This window comes from Blennius ocellaris, assembly GCF_963422515.1.
Source record: "Blennius ocellaris genome assembly, chromosome: 7".
Classification (NCBI taxonomy): Eukaryota; Metazoa; Chordata; class Actinopteri; order Blenniiformes; family Blenniidae; genus Blennius; species Blennius ocellaris.
Genome location: NC_137656.1, coordinates 14,871,288 through 14,888,216, shown reverse-complemented (window position 1 = coordinate 14,888,216; position 16,929 = coordinate 14,871,288). Strand labels below are relative to the sequence as shown.

Below are 16,929 nucleotides of genomic sequence, written 5' to 3'. Positions count from 1 at the left end.
TTTGTTTATTTTGTTTTTTTCAATAGATTTTGGAAACATACCTAAAATAAACCCTCGTTTATATCTGATCTCGCTTCAAGAGCTTAGATTCTCAAAAAATAAATGTCTTCTATGTAAATAAAGCCTCCACCTGTTGTCTGACAGGAAGTACTGAAGTGCGCTCCTGGGCGTCAGCGAGTGCGCACGTTAAAACTGCGTCCTCTTTCCACGTGGTCGTTTTGCTGTAATTTGATTGGCAGTCTTCACCTCACAATGTTAAACATCGGCGCGGCTGGTCACGTGACAGCATCTGCTGCTGCTGCTGGCTGAGCGAATCGTGTTAGCAGGTAACAGAAAGACGAGCTAGTTGATGATCGTTGTAATTAAAACACATTTTATTCGCTCATGTGTGTTATCCTGTAGTTTTGAGTTGGTTTAGATGACCTGGTGGGTGAGATCAAACATAACTTTTGTTCTATTCGGTGCTTGACTGACTCGGGAACTCGCTAGCCTAGCAACAGCGTTGTAGCCGAACCGCGAGTGCTGCGCTTTATGCGGACGGGCCGTTCACATGCCTGCCATGTAGCTCTAATGTCTTTATCTCCTCGGTGTTGTGTTATTCGCTTGACGTGTTTTTGACAACTTTTGCACGACGGCTTTACTCCCTAAGAAAGTCCCTACCGCTGGTGTTGCTGGCGTTAACACAGTCCGTGACATCCACGTTTTTAGTCAGCAGTTAGCTTGCCGCTAACTTTAGCTCGACTCCTCCAACGTTAGCTTTTTTCCCACACAAAGGGAAACATCCTCGCGTTCGTAAAATTTGTTTTAATTTTTCCTTGCCCGCCCAGAGGCGGACAGAGCGGTTACGTTAGCGGGGACGGTAACTCGTCGTGTGTTTGGCTCTACCCACACCTTTTTCAACAGTATGTGATGTTTTTGTTGTTGTACGAATCGTGTGTCGTGTCGGAACAAAGACGAAGAGCTAGCCGTGCTGCGGCTACCGTGAGCTAGCCGTGCTAACGTTAACGCTAGCCAGTGTGACTCCTGTTTCCGTTAAGCCGTTTTTAGCGCTCACTTGAATAACACTCCATTTCACGTAAATACGCGAATAATCTTTGTTTCCACTACCTGTAAATATACTTAAATATGTGTAACGATCCTTTAGTATCATCTGTGAACCTGCCCACAGGGTTTTTTTTTATGATCCCAACCGGTGGATCTCGTTTGACAGATTATCAGTTGGTAGTATTATTACCGAGGAGCTGTTTGTGTTGTAACCCAGCCTGTGTGGCTTATGGGACCACCGACGGCTCTCCGTGTAGCACGCGCTCACTTCTTTAGCAAAATAAACAGCATCGGCGGATTTCCCTTCGTCGTACCACAAGGAAATACAGTTTGTGTTACCCATACCAATGTGTGTACTGACTGTTTTCGAGTCGGAGACTGAGGGAGGGTTGAAAGGTGACACCCGGACAGTCCTCTCCTGGCTGGCTAAATATAACCGGGGACGTGGGGAACGACAGATGGGGAGGGGTTATAGTCTTACATGGCATGCTTCACAACATTGAATCTGTCTGCTTACATTCTGTATACAATACCAGTTGTGATAGTTGTTTTGCATTGTACGGTACCCTAATGTGGTATTGCTGCCTTTTGTCTCGCTCTCTCCAGATTTTTCTATTTTGTACATACATTGTTTTGTATATACTGTAAATGATGACATCGGTGGTCAGCAATCAAGCCCGGGGAAGTCGGGACAGAATGCTGCCTACTCCCACACAAACAGCACAGCCACAGAAACAGATACAGGTGTGTGTGTGTTGTTTTTCTATGGTTTGAATATTTTCTTACGATTGTTGAATCTTACTACTAAGGCCTAAAAGAGACACGTTAAAGGAATTGAAAGTGTAATATGTAATCCTTGTTTTTGAAGAATACATTTAAGCTGGATACAATGTGTTTCTGGCTTGGAGTTTCTCACTGAGCTCTTTCTGTTCACCAGGCCACAGCAGAACAGATCCGTCTTGCCCAAGTGATCTACGACAAAAATGATGTTGACTTTGAAGACAAAGTCAAACAGGTACTGTGTAAACATTTAAAATGTGTTCTAACCAAATCAGAGTAAAATGACTAGTTTTCACATTTGAATTTCAAAAAGGCCAAACTTCCTTGAGCAAAACTGTTGACTCGTACAGTAAAGTTTTTGTCTTTTTACACTGATATCTAATAATCAGAGGCAGTGAATTATATTTTGCAGATGTGATAAGCCTTATCTGAAAATATGGTGAGGGATAAATTTAAGTTTCTGTTGTGGGATAATTAATGACTTACTGTATCATCTCTTGGATTTACCCACTGACGGGTGTCCAGTGCAGAACTTCAAATATTTATGTGTGGCCAGTTTTGGGCTGGTTTTTCCCCCCTTTAATACAGAAGAAATCTTTGAGCCGGTCATACAGAAAGACATTATAGTTTTGTTCCATCAAGAATATTTCATATTAGAACCAAACGTGAAGAATGCAGTTGACTTGATGAGATGAATTTCTCAATCCCTCTTTTGTTCTATTTTGCACTCACAGTTGATTGAAGTAACTGGAAAGACTCAAGATGAGTGCATGGTCGCCCTCCATGATTTCAATGGTGATATAAACAGAGCCATCAACTTTCTGCTGGAGAGCACCTCTGATACAGTAAGTAAACCTAATCATAGACTCAGAACTGATATGTATGTATTTTGCTCACATGTCATATTACAAGACATCTTTCTGTTTGTGGAGATCACATGTCATCGTTATTGATAGATCTCTGATTGTCAAATTAACTTTTCAGAACTCCTGGGAGACTGTCGGGAAAAAGCGTAGCCTTGGAAAAGAAGGCGGGCCCTCAGAGGTTAAGGAGAGCAGGGAGAAAAAAGGAGAGAAGGAGTCCAGTCGTGGTCGTGGTGCATCCAACAGAAGGGGCCGAGGCATTAGCCGAGGGCGTGAAGGTGAGAAACGCTTGGCAAGTTTGCTTGTCTTGTATAAGAAATTAAGTTCTCTTTGATTGTGCTTATTGATCTGCAAATATGTATGTATATATATATATATTTTTTAAATTGAGTCCTATCTCTGATGCTAAATGTTTGTCAGGTTATAGACTTTAGGGGTATGTTCTGTCTTGTTGGATGTTAGGTCGGGTAGAGGAGAATGGATATGAAGCGGCTATTGGGGAGAGAGGAGGCGATCGTGGACGTCGTGGGAGAGGCAGAGGTAAGTCTTAAGGTCTATAAGGCATCATGCACATTTCACTTTCACATGGAGGAAACATAGCAAGCGGCAGTGGCTTCTTCCTTTTTTTTTCTTCACAAGGTCTATTCATCAAATTATCTGAGTGCTGACCCACAGTCTTTCAAACCTGATTGGGTGTGTTTATGGGTTGTCGTTCCAAGAGACGAGACAGGGCGTAAAACACTATTATTGCAATATATTTTGGAGAATTTACTTTTAACAATCAGCACAAGAATAGTGAAGTTCATCAAGGTTAAAACATAATGTCAGGCAAAACTTTTAACTGGAGAATCCTCCCATGGTGTTGAAAAACTTCACCAAAACTGTTTTTCTTTACATATTTATGTTCCAAACAACATTCCTGACATTCTTATTAAGCCAGTGGTGGCATAGCTTTTGGTCACCCCTGTACACAATATAATTTAGTTTTCTGCTCTAGGCAAGGTAGGTTTGATTATATAGCACCATTCAGGCCCAAGACAATTCATGGTTTTACAGGAAAAAAACAGAAAGGCATTAAAACAAAGTGAATCAGAAACGTGTGGCGAAAAAAATGCCCCATGGAAAGAAAGGTGTGAGGATAAGTAGAATTTTTAGTTTATTGGAAAGCCTGAGCAAATAATGTTTTGCAGCCTGATTTAAAAGAACTCTCGGCAGTCCTCAGGCGTCCACTATTGTAAACCAGCAAGTTTACATGAAACTTTATCAGTAAATATATATTACTGATCTTTCCTGTGATGGATTTTGCTGCTTCCCTCTTATGATTCTTGTGGTTTTGAAGGGGAGCTGTCTGTTTAGCTAATGTGGTTGTTGTGCTTTGTCCTCAGGGGTAGGGGGCCGTGGCAGAGGAAGAGCAGCTGTTGGAAACAGGTTCTCTTCACAGGGAATGGGGTATGCTCATTGTAGATGTTAATTTTTAAATAAGAGGAGATAGTGATGCTTACAAGCACATATCTTAAATTTAAATATGTGGAAAAAAAATGTTTCTGAATCTCCTCATTCGAAAAAACTAAAAATTAGCAGTCTTGTGTTATAACAGAGCAGTTTCTTTTCCCTGTATTATGGCTCATCTCTATTGTTTTCTTTTTTCAGCACCTTCAACCCTGCTGATTACACCGCTAACTCCGGAGCTCGCCAGGACACGTGGGAAAAGGATGGCAATGAAACTGCTGAGGGAACTGGTAAAGACATTTATGAAATTAAACTGTGACTTTCTTGTGCCATCTCTTGCTCCTTCTTAGGTACTGTACTCTTAGCTAAAATATTAGTGGGACTTGTTTAGTTTAACAACTATTTTATCTACTCTTACTGGGTGAAAGCAAAATATAAATTATTGTAGATGTATGAAAATGAAGGCACAAATTTGAATAGTTAAAAAATGGAAACACTAATTTGGCAGCTGTGTTTGTTTGTTTGTTTGTTTAAGGAACATGGGGAGGCAATCTGGAAGACTGGGCTTCAGAAGACTGGAATGAGGATGTAAGGCAGCATCTGGAGGCTGAACAGCCTTTTTATTCAATAAGCACTGGCCTGTCTCATGTAATGATGTTTTGTTTGCTGCCATTAGTTAATTTGGTAACAATGATTTAAGGTGACCCTGCAACTGTTTTTGAATGGTTGAAATATACAAACCAGAAAACACTGTGATAGTATCTGTTTTGTGTTCACACAGCTGTCTGAGACCAAAGTATTCACTGCCTCTTCAACGAATCACGTCACACCTGGACACAAGTAAGGCATTCCAGTCTACTAACCCACTCAACCTTTAGTGCTTTAGTATAAAATAGGATTAATTTTGTGAGAAACAACATTGTATTTGTCATTTAATCTCCTCAGTGTGGAACTGGCCGGCCTACTTCCTAAGACTGGAGTGGCTGGGGACTCAGAATTGGGGTCGATTGTTGATGGCCCCTCAACTGAGGATTTGGGCCAAAGCCTGGTGTTTACCAACTCCCACCACAATGGACGCACTGCAACACACAGCTACGCACATGCTACAGCCAACAGCTATGCTCATGCCGCCTCAGCGAGTCCCACCTATGCACATGCTGCACTGGTATGATGGCCTTTCAACCACACTTCAGGCTTGTGTCCACGTATTTTTTATTTATTTTTTTTTGACAGCTGAAAAGACAAACATATTTGTGCCTGCAAATGTGTATACTTCCTTTCGAGAGGCCTGTGCCTAAACATGCTCTCTTAATTAAGAAGTTGTCAGTGTTAAAAAAAAAAATTAAAAAAATGCGTGGATATGCGCCTTCGTACTTTGTAAGAACCTTAAGTTGATGTTACACTAGAAATATTGTACTCAGTTCTTCTTTTGCTCATCTCCATCTCCCAGTCTTCAGTCCTGGGTTCTGGCTTTGGTTCCCTGAATGCACCAAAGCAGACACCTGTCCATGACATCCGGACATCAGAGCAACTCGGTGGTCCACGGCTTGGTCAGAGATCCAGTCAGATGTTGGCTCCCACCAGCAGCAGTACTGTTCCCAAAGACACTGGGCCATCTCCAATGCAAAGTCCTGCACCTGCTCCTGCGCCCTCTCCCTCCGCAGAAATCAAGGCTCAAAGAGTGGAGAATGGACCCGTCATGGCTAAAGATGGTAATCATGTCTCTAAAACATAAAACAGATGAAACAGATAAAGGTACATGATTTAGGGGCATTTAGTTGCACATTGCAATCCTGAACATAATGTTGGATATAGAAATCACCAAAGGTTTTTGCATTACCGTATTTTCCGCCCTATAAGGCGCACCTAAATACCTCAAAATTTCTTAAAAGCTGCCAGTGCGCCTTATAGCCCGGTGCGCCTTATATATGGACGATTGTTCTACTCCAGGCTGCTATTTGACAGCTGAACAACTAGAAGCTTTTATTTTGACAACTCTTACTTTGCAACCGGATCTTCAGTGCGGACCAGACTCCGCACAACACCTTAATCACTCATGGTTGCACACCAACGTTCTAACAAACCAAAATAAACTAGATGAAATAATTACTCCCTAAACTGGGGAACAAAAACACAGCATAAACACAATCAACACCAAGCCCAACAACGAGCCACAATAACCTCCAACAACACAAAACATGAATTTGTCGCTGCAAGGCATGATGGGACATCATGCCTTGCAGCGACAAATTCAACCTGAGCTCCTCAGTGCAGCCGATAGAAACTCCCATAATTCATTGCAGCTGTTTGTGGTGTTTTAAATGCAATTATTGGGGGTTATATTTGGTTTGTGGTGTCGGTAATAATTGTGTTGTGTTGTGTTTTTGTTGCTTAGTTCATGTAGTTTAGTTTATTATTATTATTATTATTACCGGTAGTTGTAAGTTGTCAACCAGTAGTGAAGAAGGTTTTGTGTGTAGTGTGGTACTGGCATAGGCTACAGGTAGGACTATCAAAATAAAGGATGTGCACCTCTCTGGGTGTTAGAAGCAATGGAAAATGTAACTTAATGGCTTTGAGCTATAAATGTTGCTGACCACTGGTCTGTTCCATGCGCCTTATAGGGCGGTGCGCCTTATATATGAATGAAGTTGTAAATTATGTCAATCAATGTAGGTGTGCCTTATAGGGCAGAAAATACGGTACATTGTTTTGTTTGTGTATTCAGGGACACAGTAGAAATCCTAATGTCTCTGTGGAGGGAAGCCTGACTCGTGTAAATATCAAGGGTGTATTTTAACAAAACAAGAATCTAAGTTTCTATTTACAAATTTTCCATCGCGGCAGTTTTGAATTCTACGTTCCAATTCTGTTAATAGCTTTGTAAATCTTGCAGACCTCACGTTTAAGAACTTCTTTTTTTTTTTTTTTTTAGATGCGAGTACTGTGACCTGCAGCACTACATATTGTCACTGTCGTAAAAAAAAAAACAGTTGGTTGCAATCAGTCGGTCTTCTTGGAGCAACAGATAAATACTGAAAAGATAAAATGGAGTATTAAAATGGTATAGAACGAATCTTAAGATAAATAAAAAGGTATGTCTGTTGTTTCTTCTTCAGCGGAGATGAAACTCCAACCAGAACCATCACCAGTGCTCAGCCAGCTGACTCAGAGGCAGTCCGCCATCCTCCCCGCCACAGAGCCTTTGCTCCTGTCTCAGCCACACGCACCACAAGTTCCCACACCCCCAGGTAGGACTGTGTAACAATACCACACTGCCTTTTTATAAATGTGAATGTCTGTAAAACATCCTCTAACACTAGTGTCACTTTCAGATAATTATCACTGTGTTAAATATTAACGAGAAAGTTAGGTTTGATGTTCATAACTCACCAGCACCGACTCACACATGATCTACTGGGCTGTTTGAGAGCCCGCTTTGGCACAAATATGTTTCCGCTGGTCTTACTTGCATACGTACATATAAAAAGGACATATTTATAATGACAAAGTAATGTGGCGCAAATTGTTTCTACCCTAATATATCTGTTAGATGTTTTTACTCTACAATTGTCCTGTGGCATGAAAAGGTTTTGTTTATGAAATCCGTTGCCTTCAATTTCAAACAGGTCATGAGTCCTCTGTTCCTACTGCAAGAGACGGGGCTTCTCCAGGGGTGAAGCCGCCAGGCCTGGAGGCTTCGATTGCAGAAGCACCTCAACGACAGCTCAAGACACAGAGACGCAGAGCACCTCTTCCCTCAAAGGTAAACATTCCTCATGACTATACCTTTTTTTTTTTTCCTGAGTAAAACCACAAGTGCACCCAAACTAAATAAGTATTACTGGCAAGACAAGGTAGAAACTGAAAGTAAATCATTTACCTGCTCTGACACGCATTACAAGTCGAGCCAGCTTATTAACCAGTCCTGTGTCATAGCAGGTTTAATATAAGGCCACAGTCTAAAGTGCTGCTCCACAGAAACGTGTTCTTTCTTGCTCAGAAGATAGTTTAGTGCAGTCTTTTTTTCTCTCTCTCCACCATGTCTATCAATTTTTAATCCGTTTACCCCCACCCCTTTGTTTGTTCTTTCAGCTATCCATCCTGCATTCTTGCTAGTTATTGTGCTTGACTTCTAAAGTGTGAAACATTTCACAAATCGATTTAGAATTCATTCGATATCAAGTGACCCTCTAACTTGTCATTTTATTCTGCTTCAGATTCCCTCATCAGCAGTGGAGATGCCAGGCTCGGCGGATATTCCTGGTCTGAATGTTCAGTTTGGAGCTCTGGACTTTGGGTCTGAGGCGAGTAGTGGAGCAGTGGACGTGGCACAGACGGAGTTAGCCAGGGAGCATACTCCGACTCAGGCTCCAACAGCCATGCCTGTTCCTGCTGTGGTTCCCACACAGCAGCCGCAGGGCAGCCTGTTCTCTAAGCAAGGCCCTGTGAGGTATGTACGAGGCATGTTTAGCTATTTCTAAGAAGACTATGACGTTTGTGTCATTTGTGCACCTTTTAGTAGAAGACATGGATTTCTTTTTGATGATCATGGCGTTCATTGATATGATGGTGATATGAGGGATGTCAGCTAATTGCAGCCTGTGCTGTTGCAAGTTTTAAGTTTTATCAATAGAAATGTGTTAAGTGACCTCATCACACCTCTTATAGAATTCCCTCAGGTGTAGAAATGTTCTCATTTTAGCACAATGAAAGCCAATAACTTAACAATATAACGAGTGCCTCTACTTTTGTCATTTGCTACATTTGTCTTTATCGATATGTTCCCTATTTAAAAAATAATTTTCTTGTTCCTCTGTACAGCGAACACATGAATCCCTTACCAACCTTGCCTTCGGCCGCATCAGATCCCAGTTTCCCCTCACCATCTTTGGGCCTACCCAGTGCCACACCCTCACCCTCGCTTGGTCTTCCAAGTGCAGCACCTCCACCCTCTTCTTCAGCCCCTACGGCAGCCAGCCGCGTGGAGAGCAGTGGCCCGAGGTCCCTGCCACCTCATCTTGGCTTCTCTCAAAACAAAGATGTCACCTCAGCTGCTGCTGGTCCTCTGACAGTAAGTTTATTTTTGTGTGTTTGCATAAACTTGAGTGTCAAATGGTCAATGTCATTTTCACTGCTAAAGCATGAAATCCGGAGGGGGGGGAAACACCGGATTAATAGCTGAGAAAAACTCAATCATGAACCACAAAGTACAAACACAAACATTTTCTTCTGCTAGAATGGCTACGGTGGCATGAAGACGCAGAGTCCTCAGGACAGTAAGTACTTTAACTTTGTTCACGAAAATTACAGCGCCAAAGCATTATAGTGTGCAATTAATTTCACATTTATTGTTGATAAGGCAGTCTTCAGTAATTCTAAAACACGGCTACACATTTATTATGGATTTAATACTTTGGAAGTAACATATTGAGCATTTTTTGCTGTTATTAAATCACATAATTTTTTTCAGATGCTTATTTTAGAACGCACACTCATGTGTTTTTTCCCCAATCAGCAACATCATCATCAACTCGAACAGTAAAGACTGAGTCCCCCATTATGACGAGTGACAGCGGCCCTGGCCACCACATCCCTTCCCCTGCAGTGACTCCTTCCCACTCGACTTCCATGTCTTCACTCAGCAGGTAAGCGTTGGCTCAGACACATTGACACTTTGCCTGGAGATCATGATGGTTACAAGCACATATCCTAATTATGTAATGTGGACATATTTTTGACTGAATCTCCAGTCCTCTTGATTCCTATGCAAAGTATTTTATCTGCTTTATTAGATTCAACCATATTGACGGAACCTATTTTTGTAATTTTTTTTTTTAGTCATGTGAGCAGCACTCACTCATCTGGATCACCTCTCATGACAAATTCATCACTGGTGGTAAGTCTCTCACTCTGCTGTCTTTTTGGGATTCAGTGGAGTGTTTTGTTTCCTAGTCAACCCAGGGCTGTCTTTTTGAAGCGCAAGTTGTGTATGTGGACACTGATGTTCTGACATAAAACACAGTCGTTGGCTTTTCTATAATGTGCGGTTTTATCTCGTTCTTACAGATGGGTAATGAGGATAGCGGCAACAGCAACCACCATGCCTTTTCATCATCCTCGCCCAGCCAAGCTGTCAATCCCACTCCCTCAGCTCCTTCAATTGTCAGCAACTCAACCAGTAATGGGCTACATCTATCTGGAGCACCAGGACTAACTGCAAACGGCTCAAACACCACAATGTCAGCTGCAAACAATCGCACAGCAGCCCTGCTCACCACCACATCCGGTAGGATTTCTCTCCATCCCTCTTTGCAGAACCATTTCTTAATTTTGCAAATGGAATCACATTAATAATTTGCTAGCATTGTCATTTTACAGCTTATGAGAAACAGTTTGTTACATACACATCCTAAATACACAATGTGTTTCCCCTGTTCAACAGGTAAAGCTCCTCCAAACTTGGCTCAAGGAGTGCCGCCTCTCCTGGCTAACCAGTACATCATGGGCCCCGGTGGCTTGCTCCCTGCTTACCCGGTACCTAAATTGTTTTCCTAATTATGAATTTCCTGTGTATGCCAGTCTCTTAAGGTTTGAAGCTAAGGCAATTTTGACTTTCAAAATTGACGACTTCACGATGAATACTCTGCATTACTGTGTATTTCCCATAAATTCCAAGAACCTTGCATTTTTAGCCTGTGAAATAAAAAAAAATTTAATTTAAAAAAAGCATGTTGTGTAATAGAATAGATTGTTTCAGGGAGTTGAAAGTACTACTAAAACATTTGTATGCATCTGTATAGTTTAAAAGAGATTGGCTATTGTCTTTGTTTCAACAGCAAATCTATGGATATGAGGATTTGCAAATGTTGCAGTCACGACTTCCTTTGGTGAGTTACTTGTGTTTGGCATTAATATTACTGTTCCCTGTACCTCATTTTACTTTTTAAGGAGCCCTTGCTGTTGAGTTCCTATTGTTAGCTTCTTTTTTGTGAAAAATTCCATTGTATTGATGGAAAATACAACAAACGAAGCGCTATTGCTTAATTTTAATGTTTTCCATTTGGCTTTATCCACAGGACTATTATGGTGTAACATTCCCTGGTGCTACAGGTCCTATGCCTGGAAGAGATGGCATGGCTAATAATCCTTATTCTGGTAAGTCATGTTTTGGATTAAATTTGTATTGTTATCAATTGACCTTACAATATATTTCAACATGGGCTATTATGTTGACATAGAACAATGAGATAATTAAATCTCAGCTTGTGCAACCGCTCATGTTAAACCTGTTTTTACATTAAAGTGTAAAAACACATTTCAAATGAGATCAGAAAGTTTGTTTTGTAGAATGAATAAAAGATGGATGTGCTTGTCCTTAAAGTATACACAGGGAATTTTTTCATGGGATTTCCTCATGATGAACTTTGTTTTGGTTGGGTTTAATTACAGGTGAGGCTACAAAGTTTGGTCGGAATGACTCGTCTTCACCAGCTCCCCCGACCAGCCTGTCTACAGCTGGAGTGCAGTCACAGGCCCAGCAGACTGCACAGACAGGGACACAAGGACAGGGGCAGGGTCAGAGTCAGGGCCAGCAGACACAGAACCAGGCCTTCCTCAACCCTCCTCTTCCTCCTGGCTACGGATACACTGGTGAGGAAGCAAAACTGTTTGTCATGACAGTTGAAGCCCAATTTAATTCTTATCACCCATCATTTAATTTACACTGAACTGAAAAGTGTTAGAGAAACGGAGCCGGCTGTAATCTTAATTCTCAGTTTAACCGAGATGTTTTGTATTCATTTCAGTTTGATAAAAGTATTTCAGGTGTTTTCTCAGCTGACTGCTTGCATCACACTTCTTCCAGGTCTGCCATACTATGCTGGTGTGCCTGGCGTTCCCTCGCCTTTCCAGTATGGCCCCACTGTCTTTGTGCCTCCTGCTTCAGCCAAACAGCCTGCGATGGGCCTCGCCAACCCTTCAAATCAGTACCACCAACAGCATCAGCCCAGTTATGGACAGCATGCTTACGGCACTGGTAAGACCACAACAAAAACACAAGACTTTTTCTAACCGATTACAATTGTTGGGGATTCAACTAAGCTTAGTTTTTGTGTTTATTATTATTATTATTATTATTTTTGTCTCGTCAATTATTTAGTTTGATACATTTGAGTGTAATTTGACAAACTGTCACAATTGGTTACAAATACTTGCAATGTCTTGCGAATCAATTGTACAGCTGCTTTTACCTGATGGAGCTTAGTTTTGTGTACAGAATCTTTTGTTTTTGTTTTGTGTTTGCAAATTTGATTGAGATTCGGTGTGGAATGAGGGAAAGGGAACTTTCAGCATTTTCCATACTTGTACCAAATGCTGCATGTGCGTGTGGAGTTGGGCCTGAGTTTCGCTTGTGCTGCATGCCTAGCTCAAACCCCCTGCTGGAGTTGGACACAGCTCAATATAGACACAGCTGCCATTTTAGTCAGGTTACCTTACTTGCCTCTCTCTCCCCTGCCCCCTACTCTCTTCTTCTTTCATCCTCCTCCTTCCTCATCTTGTCTTCATCAAACCTGTTCTCCACCTCCTGTCTTCCGGCCTCCCCCTTGCCCTCTCCTCTGCTGGCTCTGCCTCCTGTTCTCCACTCTTCCTCCTCCTTCAGCCTTTGATGACCTGTCTCAAGCCCACGGTGGGGAATACAATAAGGCAGGTTACGGAGGCTCTGCCCAGTCGCAGGCCAAGTCAGCGGGCAGCGGCCCAGGGAAAGGTACACTCACGACACGTGTGCACACTCTTAACACACACTGAGTCAGTAGGCGATTTCCAGTGGGGGAAAAAAAATGGGTGTACTCACAATTGCAGACGATTCTACAGTCAACAGTGTTCTGGAGCAAGGTGTGTATTATGCATGCGCGTGATTGCACTTTCGATGTGCGCCTCGCTGGGTATGTGCCAAAGGGTGGAGCGAAGTGAGATACATGCCTCTGCACCTATTCACTTAATCTGCTTTTTCCTACTGGCTGGCCCCCGTCCTACTAACTGTGGAGATGGGCATTCCGTGTTTGTTAGTGACTCATCAGCAGCAAAGTGAGAAATTTGTTGATGTCCCCATTAAAACCATGACTTTTTGCTTTCCTTCTGTCCCTCTTCATTTCCACCATTTTTCTTTCTATTTTTCTTCTCCTTTTCCCCCCCCTCATCTTCTCTTCAGCCCCAGGATTGTCTGGATCGGCTACCAGTGGCGGAGTCCCTGAAATGGGAGGATCCATCTACAGCAAAACACAGGTGGGAAATGTTCATGTTTTGCCTTCAGTTGACTTGCTAATTTTCCAAGTGTAATGTTCGTTGTCTTGTTTCTTATGTAGTCATTTGACAAGCAGGGCTTCCACACGGGAACACCGCCACCTTTCAACCTGCCCTCAGCACTGGGAGGGGCAGGGCCTCTGAACCCCGGGGGTGCCCCTGGCTACGCCCCTGCTCAGTTCCTGCACATCCTGCCTCCGCACCAACAGCCCCACTCCCAACTGCTACACCATCACCTCACACAGGACGGACAGGTAGGAAGCAGTCGGAAGATCCAATATATTCTATGAACCTGTAAGTAGCTACCTGGTCTTGAACATAGTGACCAAATGGGGTTGTATTGTTTGCAGGGTGGACCTGGTCAGCGTAGTCAGTCCAGCGGCATGCAGCAGAAAACCCAAGGCAGCAAGTCCAGCTATGGCAGCTCCCCATACTGGGCAAACTAAGGAATACATCCTGTTTCCTCATCCCCTAAATGGCTGTGTGCGTGCGTGTGTGTAAAGCCAAGACAAAAAGCAAACAGAAAGACACACTACCCTCACAATGAGCAACCATGGGCCTTCTCGCCTCCCTCCCCCCCCCACCTCCACAAGTCCTCATAACTTTTGGGTTCTCTCTTCCCCCCCCTTTTCACAATTGGTTGTACATGTAAGATATTTATGTATGTATTTATATATAAATATATATATATACTGTATATGTAATAGTAGAACATGAAATGTGGTTGCTGCATTTTATTTTTGAAGGACTTTTTGTTTACTTTTTTCAAAACTGCAGGAAAGGATGTTACATTCAGACAGAATGAGATGGTGAGAGCAATGGAGACGATAAATGATCAAAAACCTGGAAGAAAAAGGAAAAGGAGAGAGCTACAGCACTGATTGCATATGAGGACACTTAAGAAGGGGGTGGGGTTTATAATAACTAACTGCATCTGTCTCTTTTTTTTTTTTATACATGAATGGCCAGGTTCTTCCCCTTGAATTCATTTTGTAGCTTCCTGTCTTTTCCCTTATGCCTCTTTTTCTCTGAGGGCTACCTGCTCTCCCGTGTTGACAACTTTTAAAGACAGACTTGCCCATTTAAATTTTATATTGTAATTTAATTTTAACCCTCATTTCTCTCGAAATAAAGTTCTGAGCAGTTGGATCTCTTTTGTGTTTTTTTCTGTAGAACTTATTGAAGCAGGGTTTTTTTTTTTGTTATAACTTGATGGAGATGAATACAGTGTCATCTTTGTCTGATTTGACCAACGGTTCTGAATTGTAAGGACTTGCTTTCTATTGGCAAAAAGTCTGGCCTGCACACAATCTTTACTCTCCACACTAATATACACTGTTCACAAACTTCCATCTACTCCATGCTGCTGATACAGATGTGTGACCTGCTGCTCCTTTAGTTAACAATGCAGCTGACTTTTGTGTTAACATAATGATCGATCCATATATTCATTCCTCAGACCACAGGACAGTTTTCTAGTTTGCCTCATTCACCTAGAGTTGTATGAAATGACGAATCGGCACATTCTCCAGTAGGGTTTCCTCAAAACGATTTTCTTTTCGTTGTTTCTTTTGGTAATCCGGTTGGCACCCCTTTCCCTGCAATAGTCCTTTAAGCCAGTAGGCCATATGGTGACCCAGCTTGAAAAAAAACATAGGTGGCCTGATCACAGTGAATCCATCATATGATGTATTCCTTTTAATGCTATTATTTAAACATACAATGGAATCAAAGTTGTGCACAGGAAATGTTTTAAAAATTAAGTTATTGAATTTTGAGAATATGTTGCCTATTAAAATAAGAACATATTTCCATTTATTGATGGGTTGTATTCTTGCAGTTAGTGAAGACGGTGACTGAGGACGGTTCTAATGGTAAACTATTAGATTGGCCTCAGTTTTGGAGTTCAGTCCAAAATAGCTATTGATGGAAATGAAAGCAGAGAGAAAGCAGTTGTTCAGTCTGGTGTCTGACATCCACACATTCCCAACTTCAACCGAAATTTGCGACCTAATATTGCTTGTGATACCAGGGTGATTTAGTGAAAGCTTGTTCATCGTGATTGGGAAGGTTTGAGGAAAATAAACGTAATTTATACCAATATCAATCCCTTTTATCTTTGAAAATTGGGCTTTATTTGCTTTTTTTAATCTAAGAAAAATTCCTTTGAGTTTAGCTGATCTTGGTATATTGACTAGAATAAACTCATTAATTCCAGACTGGCTATTTAAAACCTTGATTAATACATATTTTTATTCCTGCTCTGGAAAAAAAACCCAACTTGAAACGAGACAAAGCTCAACAATTTCTATCTTGTAGTTTCACGGCTCATCACGAGATGGCAGTCTAACACTTTAGCTAGTAAAGGTTGAGTGGGTCATTGTATACATATATATTTTCTTCCTCTTGAGAGTAAGAGTCCAGATCGGCTGAGTCCCAGAGGAAATAAAACCAAATTTTTTTGTAGGGTCATTGTACATGTTTGTCCTGTACATCATTACCATGAGACTGATCATATCGGGAGTTTATACTATTGTGTCAAGATAAGTGTACAAATACTATTAAACTATGTGTGGTTGTGCAATGGATGAAGCTTGAAGCAGATTATGTCAGGTTACATATTCTTTCAATGCGCGGGAGCGCGTGTTTGTGTATGTATGTTAGAAATAGCAAACCTTGTTGTCCTTTTAATGTTATTAGGATTTATTTTTTTGGGATGTTTGAACACCTGCATGCGGTGTTAAAACAGAAGCAAGAAGTGGAGCAGTACTGATGGATTCAAAGGAATGAAGTATAAATTGTCTTCAGCCTTCTCTCCATTTTTATCTCTATGAATGTGGAGTGTGTGAACCCCCAGAGGAGCCTGTATAACCCAGGAATGTGGCTGACAAAGGAGAGGGTGAGGAGAAGAAGACGGAGATGGTTATAGGAGGATGCAGAGCAGTGAGGATGGAAAGTTTAGTGAGTGGCAGGTGGTATTGTGGCCTAAGTGCAGGAGCCTGCAGCAACAAGGTCAAAGGTCAAAGTGAAGTTTGAAGGCCAGCCCCAACTCCGGGGAAGCCCACCCAAAGAGAGATAAAGATACGGCGAGTTAAAGACAGTGATGAGCCTGAGGACTTAAATGAAAGAAAGAGTAAAAAGAGCTCTAATGAAATGAAAACACCAGGAAAAAAAAAATGCAGACAAAGAAGAAAGATATCGAGAAAGGCAACCAAAAAGCTGGCAACGCAACAGCAGTGGAGCCATGAAAGAGGTGTTTAGACATAATGCATCTTTTCAAGAGGCAAATGAAGAGGACACAACATGTTTAATATCACGCCTGTCCTAAGAGAACAAGAATATCGTGCAGGAGAGCCCCCACCAGAGACACCAGTCTTGACACTAAATAAACAAATTAGCAGTGTCTCTGATAAATAAAGCCATTTGGCTGCAATTTCTTTTCATTGTGAAGCATCACAGAAGTTTGTGTGAAGTTTTTCCCAAGTTGTGC

At 41.8% G+C, this 16,929-nt stretch overlaps 1 protein-coding gene across 4 annotated transcripts; it reads left to right on the top strand.

Annotated features, from left to right (window-relative positions):
• Window positions 1-261: 261 nt before the first annotated feature.
• Window positions 262-15,125, top strand: LOC308132310 (ubiquitin-associated protein 2-like). Of its 4 annotated transcripts, none has more exons than XM_080499360.1 (30): window positions 262-326; window positions 1,651-1,788; window positions 1,982-2,059; window positions 2,559-2,669; window positions 2,809-2,965; window positions 3,150-3,227; window positions 4,073-4,136; window positions 4,338-4,426; window positions 4,672-4,724; window positions 4,918-4,976; window positions 5,082-5,301; window positions 5,587-5,848; window positions 7,256-7,387; window positions 7,766-7,902; window positions 8,357-8,589; window positions 8,961-9,210; window positions 9,376-9,415; window positions 9,655-9,784; window positions 9,978-10,035; window positions 10,206-10,425; window positions 10,582-10,673; window positions 10,976-11,026; window positions 11,216-11,294; window positions 11,589-11,789; window positions 12,004-12,174; window positions 12,799-12,903; window positions 12,999-13,031; window positions 13,348-13,421; window positions 13,502-13,693; window positions 13,790-15,125. In XM_080499360.1, the coding sequence occupies exons 2-30, from the start codon at window positions 1,693-1,695 to the stop codon at window positions 13,883-13,885; spliced, it is 3,561 nt and encodes a 1,186-aa protein (XP_080355486.1). In that variant the 5' UTR covers window positions 262-326; window positions 1,651-1,692; the 3' UTR covers window positions 13,886-15,125. The 4 variants fall into 4 exon arrangements, with proteins under 4 accessions (XP_080355486.1, XP_080355488.1, XP_080355489.1 ...); XM_080499361.1 differs by lacking the exon at window positions 262-326 and adding an exon at window positions 327-426; XM_080499362.1 differs by lacking the exon at window positions 12,999-13,031 and having other exon boundaries at window positions 13,790-14,588.
• Window positions 15,126-16,929: the final 1,804 nt, after the last annotated feature.

Coding starts and splice junctions, on each gene's coding strand:
- LOC308132310 (XM_080499360.1), top strand. CDS start 1,693: ATGATGACATCGGTGGTCAGCAATCAAGCCCGGGGAAGTCGGGACAGA. Junction 7,903..8,356: donor GAGCACCTCTTCCCTCAAAG/GTAAACATTCCT, acceptor ATTCTGCTTCAG/ATTCCCTCATCAGCAGTGGA. Junction 10,674..10,975: donor GCTTGCTCCCTGCTTACCCG/GTACCTAAATTG, acceptor TTGTTTCAACAG/CAAATCTATGGATATGAGGA.